The 13,696-nt window shown below is 45.0% G+C and overlaps 1 protein-coding gene across 1 annotated transcript in view; it reads right to left on the bottom strand.

The window, feature by feature from the left end:
• Nucleotides 1-203: 203 nt before the first annotated feature.
• PTPN14 (protein tyrosine phosphatase non-receptor type 14) overlaps nt 204-13,696 on the bottom strand; it is a 109,281-nt gene continuing 95,788 nt past the window's right edge. Inside the window, exons 17-18 of the mRNA XM_068541436.1 lie at nt 12,989-13,152; nt 204-8,312 (exon numbers count right to left, since the gene is read on the bottom strand). Coding sequence (XP_068397537.1) covers nt 8,184-8,312; nt 12,989-13,152 — 293 coding nt within the window. The 3' untranslated portion in view covers nt 204-8,183. The remainder of the gene's footprint in view (nt 8,313-12,988; nt 13,153-13,696) is intronic.

Here is a 13,696-nt window from a genome sequence, read left to right as displayed (position 1 = left end):
GTAGAAATAAATGGGCTTTAAAGAAGTGAAAAGGCAGATTTTCCCAGATACGTTTGCCTATGAAAATAATCCTAAGAGAGAATATGTTTTCAATTAATGCAAACATACATAGGACAGAAATGATTCAGCTGTTTTCTCTGGAAAGAAAAAAAAAGTTTATTGCATTTGGAAGTCAATAGATATCTTTTACAAAAAAGGTTAGAATAAAGATCTCACATTTGTAAAGGCACATATGAAACATTTTACAGCAATAACAAGGGCAGTGAGAACATAAACGATACACAACTAGGACCAATAGCTAAAGACTTTATAAAAACAGATAGGAAACAGTGCAAAAATACTGTCAAAAGTCAGTTTCATACACCTCTCAATTGTGTATAAAACTGGCAAGCATAAGCTTATTTACTGATATAAAAAAGCACATAGAATAGCATGCATAATTTTATTTAAGGCTTTTAATATTATTAAATTGAGAGGGAGTCTATACCAAAGTAAAGTTGACATGTGACTATTAATCACTCCCCAACTTAGGGAACGTCCTATAAACGTCTCACTCCCTCTCTCCCCTTACAATTAGTTTGTAGTGAAGAGACTGGACCTCCATCTTGCAAGGTAGCAAGTGCCCACCACGGGGAGAAGAATGTGTTCTCAGGATCCCAAGCCCCTATCTGGAATGCATTTCTCACAGCAACAATATGATAGGTGGTTAAATGTCCAGGTCAGCCCATGCCAGCCAGATCTGGCGGACACCGCCCTGCTATTCAGCCGTGTTGGACATCAGAAGGCTTCTGTGGGCTGACCTAAGACCCTTAAGAACAAACTGCTTTCTACATTAGGGACTTGTCTGTACGTTCGAAATGAGACCTATTAAATGTCAGTTGGTTTGAATGATAAAACAGTTCACAACATTTTATAAAACACAGACCAAGGAAAGCATCAAAATACTGAATTAAGTCTCACAACAATAGTCCAGTGAAACAAAATAGATCAGCATGTTACCTGATGTAACACAAATTACCTAAGGTTATCTAATAGTCGTCATCTGCATATGTAAACCTTTCTTTCCGCATTTACACATCCTCAAGCAAGTTAGCTGACTATTGAAGGAACAAAGGACATACACAGGAAAGCATCTCTGATGAAGAGCAACCTTACTTTTGAAAGGATAATAGATTTTTAAGATTTCAAACTGGCAAGAAAGTTCAGTCAAAGGAAGTTGCAATAACATTTTACGGAACTCCAAGTTGGGGGGAAAAATGGCTCTGAATGACAGCTCTCAGCTCTAAGCTGAAGGTATTTATTAGCTAACACTACATACAGTTCAGGGAGGTGGGAGGCCCCTGAGAAATGCTGAGAACGCCAAGCACCTCTGCTCTGAGAGCCAGCTGAGCTCAATGCAGAGCAGGCTTCCTGAGATGTTAGCAAACTAGTTCCACCCTAAGGCACAAAAAGACTCCAATCTAATGTTTTCAGCTTTTCCCCAAAACCTCTTGTCAGGTGAGGCAGCCTCTGTGTTTCCCTGAAGGAGGAGGTTAGGAAGAAAAAATAGGACACGTTGCAGACTGGATGAATAGCGTGTCCTGCCCCTCCCTAGACAGCGGAGAACGGATCGCAAGGCAACGTATAAATGTCCCTGCGGGGCCCAGAGCTTCACCCGTTTCACCAGATTGGCCAGGCTGCATAGACGTGACGGTGAAGGGAACAGAGTCAGCAGGAGGAGGCTGGAAACAAATTAATCCGACTACACGTGTCATGATGCCAAATGCAGCCGCTGTGGCTCCAAGTCAGTTCGCCTCAAAAGAAGCCTGAGGGAGTGGTGCAACCTTTGTCCTAAACAGGACTGACCATGGATCCAGCTTGTCTTCCACTCCTAGTGCTGAGTGACAGTGCCCGTCGCCAAGGGGAGAAAGGGGGTAAAGACAGCTTCCTGGCTGCCGACAGCACCTAGCTATTTTCATTATGGTTCTTTCCCTTTGCCAGATTTCATTCCTTGAAACTACATAAATGCCAAATTTTATTTTTTGAAACTATATAGGCTTTTCTGGATTCAAATTAGATTTCCGAACTACATAATTTGGAGAGATTTAAGAGAGTGATTCCCTATGACTAGATTCTGCTGCTTTGTAGGGGTTCCTAAAAGGGTAGGGAAAGGAAAGGTGTGCTGTCGAGAGCCGATCCATAAAGCAAATGAAAAACAAGGAAAGGCCGGCGTAGCCCTAAGTGAATGGGGTGCTCTTGGAAGAGGGTGACACCACAAAGGAGTCCCACCTGTGCCCTCAAGTAAGACAACGAACTGCCGTTACTGCTGATATACTGACGTCTTCCTGGGTTTTATGCCCTGATTAGAAAGAAACACGATGTGCTGGGAAGGGGGATCCGCTCTGCAGCCCCACCGGCGGAGGAGAGGCGCAATCAAGATGCACAGGAGCTGTGACAGCTAACTCCAGAGCCATGTGGTTGAGTAAATCTGCTAATAAGGTTGCAAGGAAAGGGAGGGCCACCAGCAAGCGAGGGGAGGTGGTCTTTCTGAGCAGCGAATCTAGGCAGGCATCAGAATCCAGAACATTCATCAAGCTCCACTGCAACAGTGAGGACACGGTTTAAAACTACGAGCGAGGGTGCGGACTTCCCTGGTGGCGCAGTGGTTGAGAATCCGCCTGCCAATGCAGGGGACACGGGTTCGAGCCCTGGTCCGGGAAGATCCCACATGCCGTGGAGCAACTAGGCCCATGTGCCACTACTACTGAGCCTGTGCTCTAGAGCCCGCGAGCCACAACTACTGAGACCACATGCCACAACTACTGAAGCCTAGAGTACGTGCTCCGCAGCAAGAGAAGCCACCGCAATGAGAAACCTGTGCACGCAACGAACAGTAGCCCCAGCTCGCCGCAACTACAGAAAGCCCACACGCAGCAACGAAGACCCAACGCAGCCAAAAAAAAAAAAAAAAAACTGTGTGAGGGTGAAACAGATCTCCCCACTGCAGCGCGGTCTTTCCCAGGGGCACCACCTCATCTCCATCCCTCTGGCCTTATAGAAAGGGAGGCAGTAGGAGAGACATCCCCGAGTTCAGAAAATTGTTTGTGAATCAAGAACTGTTTGATAGAAACTTCAAGGCTGGTCTGAAAAGCCTTCCTCTTTCTCTTCACATTTATAGCTCTTCTCTGGGCAAGCTTATGGCATTTTTTGGAAAGAATGATCTTGATGGCCCAAAGCGTGGCAGAAGGAACAGTGACTTTCTAGATAAATGCGTTCTCATATTCAGGCTGCCCATCAGCTTTTGCCCTCCTGTCTTAAAACGAAACGTCCTTGAATTTATTTTTAAAATGAGAGGGCTGATCAAAGCTCTAAACAGTAGGAACTGATGCACGTCCTCCTTTTTACTGCACCAAGCAACAATAAATTATGCAGTCCTGTGAAATCAATTGATGCCAGATATTCAATGCCAGGCTCATGGACATTTTAATAGAGAACCTTTTAGTTTGGCCTTGAGGAAGAAGACACAGCGATTTTAAGCTGGAAAAAAATAAGTAAGGTAGTAAGCTGGATAAAAACACTCACGCATCTGAGTTTCTAACGGAAATGCAAAAGCTGGGAGCAGGCAAGATAAAGGTTGAGTGTTGGGCAAGCAGGCCATCGAGTTCCTCAGGACCCCATGAAGAATGGCGATTTTCGGGGTAACACATATGAGTTGGCAGAATTTGATTGGATATACCTGCCCATTTCTCCCAGGCATGTTGCTGTTACTTTCAATAGATGATGCTTCAGTAAGGTCTTTTGCCCCAAATGTCTCAGAAGCTGAGGCAAAGACAAGAACCACTGTGCTTGCTTGCTCAGAGTTCAGGGGAAGTGTCAAACATAATTCAACATCCTAGAGATTTCCACCCTATAGGGCCGAGTAGGATTATTTCAACCCTATAGGGCCAACTAATTTGTCACCCGTAAAGCTCTAGACCAATGGAAAATTTTTGCAGTCTCCATGAAAACCCCAAATTTCTCCATTTGGAATCAGTGCTAGCTGAGTTGTTACTTTGCTCACAAAAAGAAATCACTAAGTCAGAGCATGATGAGTGTCTGATAAAATCCATAGGCAATAAAATAAAACACAGTTGCAGAAGTATCTTTGGTAAAACAAGAGGGAACTGTATTCCCACAAAGAGCCATCTTAAGAGCCCAACAGTAATTACTTGGTGCTTCTGGAAATTTCTTACTCTGGGATCCTGACAGTTACTCCCGACACGAAGAAGGAATGAAGGGTAGATTCACACTAATATGGCTCTGACTCAATCCCCAACCCTTGAGTCTAAGCTCCCTGGCACACATCTTAGAAGGTTCCTGCATTTGCCCACCCCCTGACCTCAAGTGATTGACAGATCTACCCCCCAAAGAAAATCAATAACTATACCCACTTTCTCCATCCCACGCACCACTGGAAGTGGGGAAGAGAGATTCAAAAGCACATTCTGCTTTGTGACTCTGGACACCTCGGGCCCATATACTGTGTTCCATAACCACTGGGCTGAGGTCAGCTAATACAGACTGTACATCAAGAAAGGATGGCAGCTGAAAACCCCCTAGTCATGTGCCTGATGGCCAACCCTGCCTATGAGAATCCAAAGTGCACTAACGTCTCTGCAAAGAGTGACTCCAAGCCCCAGGAGATGGCCCACTCAAGTGAGGCAAGGGTTGCCGTAGCAAGGCAGTGAGTTCACAAAAAGAGCCAAGCCGCCCATGCTTTCGTATTCATTAGCACTTGAGAAATGACATATGGTGCATTGGGATCCATACTAATCGGGGAGGAGAAACAAACTGTACGTGTTAGGTTGATCCATGTGAATTTTCTGTTATCGTAAGTAAAATATGGTCCAAATATTGGAAATTTCATATGGGTCAACCTATATTAAGCTGGAAAAGATAAGAAAGGTAGGCAGTTGGATAAAAGTGCTGACTTACTGTACCCACTGGTGTTTATTACAGAACCGCAAAAGCTGAGTGTAGGCAGGATAAAGGTTAAGTGAGTCCTGGGCAAGCCAGTGGGCAAGTCCCACAGGATGTCACCCAGCGGAGCCCACAGAGACCCTCTCTCCACGCCGATGGGGGAAGGGGCCAGAGATGGCCACAGGACTTGGAGGCAAACAATCACTGACTAATTACAGTCCAAAAATAGTTCCTCTTCTCAATCTAGGACCACAAAGGTTGTGGAAGTAAAATTCTCTCTATTTAGGGTTCTCGGAAGTCTATTACTCAGAATATTCCACGTTTGACATCCCTACCTAAAGCTGCCAAATCCTCCTTTACTTCCTATCCAGGGAAAGTGGTGTCTAAATGTAAATGAGACCAAAAGGTGGTGTCCCCTTAAAGCCCAAGGAATCCAGTAAAGCATAACAGGACACGGTTCGGCTTTGCAGGCAGGCTCAGCTCAGCTCAAGGATGAAGACGTCAAACTCAGCCCCCCTGGTTCAGGGACCACAGTAAACAAGGAGGAACACTGGGTCAATATATCCAAATGGGAGTGGATGAAAGAAACAAAACATTTCAACTGGAAAAACTTCAAAACCAGAGGCCTGAAAGTGTTGGGTGGCTTTGTTGTAAGATGGTATCTTTTTTTTTTCCCCCTCCATTTTTGATTTTCTCCCTTCAAGTCGAAACTGCAGCAACAGACCCTGATAGCTCCGGCTTCAGACTTGATACATCGTCAGGAACTCCCTCCAAAAGCTCTAACTAGATAACTAATTTAATACACTTTGCCTCAAGGTTTATTCCTTGGCTTGCTTCCCAGATATAAAGCATCTCTGGGCAATTATTATGCAGATGCCACTGAAAGGACTTTAAATGGCGCCTGCTAATTTAACAGGAGATAGGTTGGCATTTACTGGAGATGTGAAAAGGAAGGCAAAATGGGCTCAAGGGCCAAAAGCATTTGTTTTTAAAAACAAAATATGGGGAATCACTTTTAAACGTTTTCCTTTGAGTTTCAATACAAACTTTGGCTAGGAAATTGGATACTGAACCTACTTCTTTGCATTTTGTGCATTCATGAATATTCCCAGAGCACCAAGTGGCAACAGTGGATGAGTTGAAAGGAGGGCCGTGAGTGATAAGCTCAAAGAGTCAGCAGATCTACACGCTGCCCACACGAGACATTTTAACACTGCCCACATTGGGGCCTGAGAGACGAAAGAGAAATACCGAAGTGGTTCCTCAAACAATAAACCAGTAACGGCAGACCAACCGTTAAAACATCCCTAACAGCAGAATATCCCAAGGATGGAAAGTCCCTAAGGAAAAGGAAACAATACCTCTTTGCTTGCTGATGATCCAATTTCTGTGCGTCTCCTAGTGAGGGTTACGAGCTCTGATCCACTGAAAATACACATCATACTAGTGGTTTTCTTTTTCAGATCGCACAGCAAAATTCCAGAATCTATGGCGCTCAGCTGAAGTTCCACTCCTTGACTGATTCTTTAGACCTTAGAAGAGAAGGTAGGAGGCCCTCCATCGCCAGATACTGAGTCCAAATACAGAGAACCACCACTATAACACCTGGCCAGATGTGAAACCGAGTTGATTCATACTCCAAAGTAGTTCATCAGGAATCTGCTTCCACACCTGCCTGTTGTGGTGACCAGAAGCCACAAAGGCGCACTCTTTCTGGTCGATTGGATGCCATTCTTTCTTTGCATTTGCAGCTCAGGAGGAAAAAAAAAAAGGTAGCAGTGGAAGAAGGCATCGTGGAACACCCGCAAAAGTCAATTTTAAGAACAAAGCCACAATTAAAAGTTGCGTCAAGAAAAACTAGACAGTAGAGGGAAGAATTCCCCAGAAGTCAGCAAGAGGGAAAATGTGCAGAACATTTATTTATTGTGTACTAACCTACAAAATTCAGAAGGACGGTGACCAATGAAGGCACAGAAGGAGACGAACTAAGGACTGAGCTTCAAACTGAGGGCAGGGTTAATACCACAACTGACCAGAGTGGGCTGTATGGAGAAAAGGAAAGCAGCACACATCTCACCATCTTTCAGCAGGTGGGCCAAGATTTCAGCAGGTGCAAGGTCCTGGGCGGGCTTAGTTCTGATCGTGCAGGCCAAAGGCTGGAGGTGCTAGCAGCACAGCGGGGATAACACTTGGGGTGGCTCCTGGCAGGGGCCCTGCCACCTGAGTGCCAAGGAGCCCCCATACATCAGCTTTCCCAACCGTTTCCTTTATAACCTTTCCATGGCACCCAGCACCTTGACCTTCAGATCCCCATGAGCACACACTTCATATTTAAATAAGAAACAATATCAAGGGCCTGCCTGTCTCCTCTTTCTTCCACACTGGTCTATTATCTTCTCTCAATCAGGCAAGAAGCCTAGCTGCACAGACAGCCTGGCCCAGGGCCTCAAAGGCCACCAGACTAGGGTCCACTGAGCCAACAGGGAGAAGCAGCAAATATCAAGGGTGCAGTCTCCAGCAGGGGAAAAGGCTCCGGAGCCCAGAATAAGGAGTGGTTGAGAAAGATACAACACAGAGTCCTCATTCATCCCGGGCAATGGCAATCACTGCATTGGAAAGGGAGCATTTCCTCTAGCTGTTCCTGTCTTTAACTCAAGCCTGGGAGGAAAAAAAGAGACTACTGAGGGAGAGGGCAAAAAGGGGAAAGGGAGGGAACTGCCCATCAAGCCACAGGAGCCCCCAAATATAAGAAAAGAGTGTTGTTCTTCTCCTTCAGGAAAGGGTCTTAGCCCTTATCTTTATATTTTAGGATGAACTCATTTTCTTGCCATCTTTGATTTGGACGTGAGCAATCAGGCTGACAAATTTCAGGGCTGGTGACAAATCTGGCTGCAACTTCACTAGAGATGTCTTCCCTTATGCCTCTGTCCCCCAAATAATCTACCAGGCGACCCTCCCTACTGACCTATTACAATGCAGATCCGTCAAAATGGGGTTCAGATGAAAAGTACTACATTATTGTGAAAACTGCATCACAATGATTCACAAAGGTTATTCCAAAGAGGGGAAAAAAATAAATTATCTCATATAAAATAATACGTGATGTTTGTGAATGATCGTGGCTCCTGTCTTCAGGGAGCCCGTGGCCTGCCTGCTCCGGCCATCCGCGCCCTGCTGGGGGAGCAGATGTTGTCTGGAGGTGCTTCCCCATCTGTAAGATGGAGCTGGGTGCCTCTTCCGGGGGGTTAAATGAGTCTGGAGTTTTGGAGGAACTGGATGAGGACCTGGTAGACAAACTTGTACTGAGCGATGGTCTGGATCATGAACATCCTTTGCTCCCTGAGGAGCCTCAGCATCATGGGCACTTCCACCTTCTGCAAGAAAAGAGAAGAAGATCCTGAGACGGGGTGGGGGGGGGGGGTTCCCTTGGCTCCTTCCTCATTCCCTCATCCAGGAAGCACTCACTCGCTGCCCCTGTGCAGGTACAGGAGAAAGCCAAAGACAGCCCCCTCTGGGTTATCCCAAATCAAAGACCCTAACAGCAACTGGAGAAGCTGGTCGTCATGTACCCCTGGTGTGATATTTTAAGTACAGACCAGTCCACTAGAGAAAACAGAGAGGCTGGACTTAAACCCGATTGGTACTCTTAACCCTACTATGGCCCAATGGTAGGATTTAAGCCCTTTCTGGGTCTTCGTTTCTTCATCTGTAAAATAAGGATAATGATGCTTTCCTCCAATGGCAGTGTGGCCTTGGCCAAGTTAGTGACATTTCCTCGGCAATAACACGGGGTGATAAACAGTACCCTCCTCAGAGGATCAAATGAAGAAATGCATGTAAAGCATTTAACCCAGTGTCTGGCACATAGTAGGCTCTTAATAAAGACTACTCGCTGTCTCATTAATATTAATGAAATAAGAATACTCATGCCCCTCCTGCTACCCCACAGGATCGCAGGCATAACCAAGTGAGATAATTTATGTGTAAACCTTTAAAACATCAAAGCACGATCTCTGGACACCAGTCATGCATGTTTGGAGTGAAAGTCTTTAACTAACGATATCTTGAGTATTAAATGAGATTGCCAATGTGTAAATTCTTTGAAGATCTCCAATGGAAAGGAATTAATACAACGGATCATTGGTGCCATGGTGTCCCCTCACTCGTGTCACGTTCATCCTCCTGGACCAGCCAAGGCAGAAGCACCATGGAGTCAATGTGCCATCATGGCCTTGGTATACTTCCCCCTGCTCTGGGAACCCTTAATCCAGGCAAACGACCACACCCACGAAGTTATTAAGGACTGAGCAAGCATCAGAAATAAAATAATAAAAACTCAGCTGTATGTCTTTTCTAACTTTACTTTCAAAAGTCATTTCAGCTATTTCCAAACTTTGTGTAGCTACAATACCATACATGCCATCCTGTTTAGTCGCTCTTCTCCAAAACTAGTTAAGTAATACCACAGATTTAAAAGGGACAAGTCCCTGGTAATAAGCAAAGAGAAAAAGGCATGTGAATCCTTAAACTATTAGTCAAAATACAGAGCCTAGGCCATAAGCTTCTGATGGTAACTAGTGGGTCTGTGCCTAAACTCTACTCCAAAGTGACTGACATCATGATACACAACACAGAGCACCTAATAATGAACTGAACATAATGCATGATAAGCATTACTCTGTGTTGGGCACTGAATGTAAGGATAGAATAAGGCTGCTCCTACCTCATACCCATCAAAGGCTTTGACAAGTGAGGCAGGGTCACACAGAAGCTAAGAGCTCATCTCCCTGTGCCTCAGTTTCTCTTTGTTAGATGAGGGTACTAGCAGAACCTCTCTCGTAGGGTCATTGTGAAGGCTATGAGCTGTAAGGCTCTTGAAATAGTGTTGGCACATGGTAAACACTACATACACGTTAGCTGTGGTTATTATAATTTCATTCTCGTCATCATCACAACCACCACCACCTCCTCTCCCACCACCATCTCCTTTACCTCTACCCTCTCCTCCACTTCCATCTCTGCCACCACCACTATCATCATGGTCATTACCATCTCAATAGCCTGTAAGACTCAGCCCCCTCAGGCTGACTCAAGGACAGTATACTAGCTGATATAGGGCAGTTTGGAGACAAGACAAAGTTCCCCCTGGTCCTCAATGAAAGAATCCTTCAGCTTGCCTTGAAGATGCACTTCCACAGGCCCTGCTGCCCACTGTCCCTAACCCAAGGAATCCGGAGGCAGCTGATGCTTGCTCCATCTTGCTTAGAAGGCATCGCCCCCACCCCCCTTCTCTATGAAGGAGGGATAACCAATTCAGAAAAGCAGCAAGATCAAGACATCTTGCTCTTTGGCTAGTGAGAACCTGACCTTTTGTAATTTAGCTAATCTGGGACAGGTGGCTAAGATACTCTCGTATCACAAACCATGAAACTGGTGCGTTCTGAAAACAAATGTACGGGCATTAAAATGTTATAGCTAACATTCAGTGACCAAAAACAACAGGGCACAAAGAAGCTTCTCAGGGCAGCCCAGGAGAATCCCCTCGCAGCTCCCCGACTTCACGGTTAAGCACCTTTGCTCCAGGAAAAAGAAAAGGCATTTCACTGACAAAACTAAAACTCTATGGATTATAGACCAAAACATAAAGTATCCTAAATCCAGAAGCCATGGAAAGAAGACGGGAAAGTTTAGACAGGAGAAAAATGGGACAACCAATTTTACATTGATTTAGCAAAATCTTTTGTTTAAAAAACAAAGAAACATGCTTCCACGCCTCTTCTAAAATAAGGGTTTGAATTTTACTAGCCAGGTCTGAAGCAGAACAAGTAGAGACCTTTTTTCTCCCTAGCCGTCTACCAACAGCAATTATGGGAAATGGGACAGATAAGGCTGGCTACATGTGCTAGGGGAAGGGAAGTGAAAAATATGAGTCATCTTGCTATCTTTGAACATCAGTGGGAACAGAAGTCCTTTTTGGACTGACCACATTCCAGTAAATGTTCTGGCATACAAGTGGGCATTGGGGAAATCTGCTATGTCTGGATACACCCTAGAGAATTTAATCACCCTGAGCCCTCACCGAGTCCACTCAAGGCCCTAGTGGCTGAACCCCTTACTCTGTACCACGCTGGCTCTGACATCTGTTGTGTTCCACTGGGCCAGTGACATCTGGTGATCGATGAGCCTTCATGTCATCGTGTTACTGAGGTTCAGCCTTTGATGGGTCTCCAAAGAGCTCTCAGAACAAAGCGATCCTTCATGTCAGACCAGACTGACAAAGCAGCTTCTCAAGTTGAAAAGGAGGAAGGGGGAACAGAGGAAGAGCGCACGGGGAATGCAGCAAAGAAGGGGAATTTGGCAAAGAAAGTGACATGAGGAAAAGATCTCTAAGTGGGGAGGGGATGATGAGGCCCTTCTTCCTCCCCAGGAACCCACGGGTGCTGCCAGCGGAGCTCGGATATGCTTGAGCCACGTGTACCCAGATTCCACTGCATCTTAGTCCATCTTCCCAGCAGTGAGCGGATCTGGGACTTACTGCCGAGCTATTCACTCTACTAGAAACTCCTAGAGACTTCTAGTAGTGACAGAGAAGCAATCAAGAAATCTCATGTGAGACAAAATGATAAGAACTCATAGAAGATGACGAGATTTCTGTTATGTGGACTCAAGTGATTCCATGATGGGCATTTTGTTCCCCAATAGAATGTTTGTTTGTTTGTTTGAACAATAGGCCACATGTGATATAACTCCTCTTCTACTTTTTAGCAGCACAAACATTCATATGTACAGACTGAAAGCTTCCAAAATTAACTTTTTATAGGCAGGGAACTTAAAAATCCTTTGAACATATTTAAACTGGGCATTTATTGTTTTCTGAGAAGTTTGAATATAACAAGCTCCATGGGGCAATATTTAATCTGATCTTCAAACCATTGAGTAAATACATATATTGTTATATAAATTCCTTCACAGAACATGCATTATAATATTTCCTGATTTTAAAACTATCAAACCGCTTCAAAAGTTTCCTTTGATTCTCCAAGCTGTACAATTTGGAAATTGAACAAGAATCAAATGACACTTGGCATTTGGAGGCAGAGTGAAGACAGGAAACAATTCAGGGCCAGGAGGTGAAAGACCTCACTTCAAACCTTGGCACCACTGCTTAAGAGCCACCTGGCACTGGACAAGCCACTAGATTGTTTCTGGACCTCCGCATCCTCATCTGTAAAACCGGAACGGGACGTGTGCTGCTAGTGGTGATTAAAGAGCCTAAGAAAAAAAAGTGAAAGCCATCTAAAACCCCTAAAGCCCCCTGTGAGAATAGAAGGCAGAAGAATTGTTCTTTAGCCTTTGATTGCTATTTGTCTCATCTCTACAAAATCAAATGCCCCTCGGTGTAACTCCCTGACCTACAGCAAGAAGGGAATGCCACACACCGTGTGGGCACAAAATCAGCCGCAGCCCGCGTCTATGGGAGAAAAGCTGGGCCTCCAGCCTCAGCAAAGGCAGGCCACGTCTGTGCCCTCGGATTATCTACCCGGCTCTGCTACACACCACTGCCAGTCTAGACAAGAGCAAAGAGCCCCCTCAGTAAAACTCCCCACTAAAGAATGAAAAATGTTTTTAAAGTACACACATTTTCACGTAGGAGTTAGGCCAAAACACATCCCAGAAATGCAAGACGCATCTATACTATATGCGACCCAATAACCCACTGTGGAAAATTACCCACAATAAAACCAGACCTTCTACGAAACACTGCAGACCTCTGGAAGTTGATGCCAGCGAAGATCAGATTTTCTAAATGTTGCCTTTCTCACAGTTTCAACTCTTTTTCTATATTATCTGGGTCTCTACACAGAGCAGTGAAAGGCAAAAGATCAGGAAGGTTGTAAATGTCAGAGTCCAACTAGGAATCATGGGTCTGGAAAACTCTCGTCAGGAGAGAGGAAGTTAAACAGTGGAAATAGAAGGGCACAGGTGAAGGTTTGGCCATGGTGTAGCTTGGTCCCCAAGGTGGAGGATTCAGAAGCCCAGAATGACTTACTTCATTATGCTCCAGGCAGTAGATCATCAGCTCAGAAAGGATGACCACGCCGGTCCTTCCCACCCCAGCACTGCAGTGGACCACGATTGGGGGGTGCTGGTTCTTGGTGCTTTCCAGCATGCTGTTGGTATGGCGACGGACCGACTGGATCTCCTCCAAGTAGGCTGCAAGACAAAATGCAGATCTTGTCACTGATGTCCTGCATCGCTTTGCATACAAGTGAGGGGAAAAAAAAACTGACTGTGAATTTTTTTTTTTAAGTGACAATAATTTACAGTACTTACAAGACACTAATTATTTGGCTGGTACCCACGCTACAGTCCTGGATCCAGAAAGGACCAGCTGGGAGTCAATTAGTCCATGGGAGAATTTGTTCTTTAAATTAAATAGTTCTTTTTTAAAAATTAAATTCTGTCTTCCCCTCTGCAAATCCCAAAGTCCCCCAAGCAGATGATTCTCGACATTACTTACAGCAATTCCTACTATTAACAGACTGGGATCAGACACCAGCTAGGTCCCCTTGAAATGCCCACCTGTCAGAGCCAATTTCTGGTGGGAAGAGCATCCATCTGCCCTTTCTTCCTTCCCCTCACTGAATGAGTGAATGTCAGCTGAGGCTTGACTCCATTTTTAGATTATAAAATAGACTTTGGGGAGCCTGGTTTTCAGCTTGGATCCCACGTGGTTGTATGAGTAGCTCCAGATAAC

The sequence above is a fragment of the Eschrichtius robustus genome, chromosome 3 (genome assembly GCF_028021215.1).
Source record: "Eschrichtius robustus isolate mEscRob2 chromosome 3, mEscRob2.pri, whole genome shotgun sequence".
Classification (NCBI taxonomy): Eukaryota; Metazoa; Chordata; class Mammalia; order Artiodactyla; family Eschrichtiidae; genus Eschrichtius; species Eschrichtius robustus.
The sequence above is the reverse complement of the archived record's forward strand: the minus strand, read 5'-3'. Positions and strand labels throughout refer to the sequence as shown.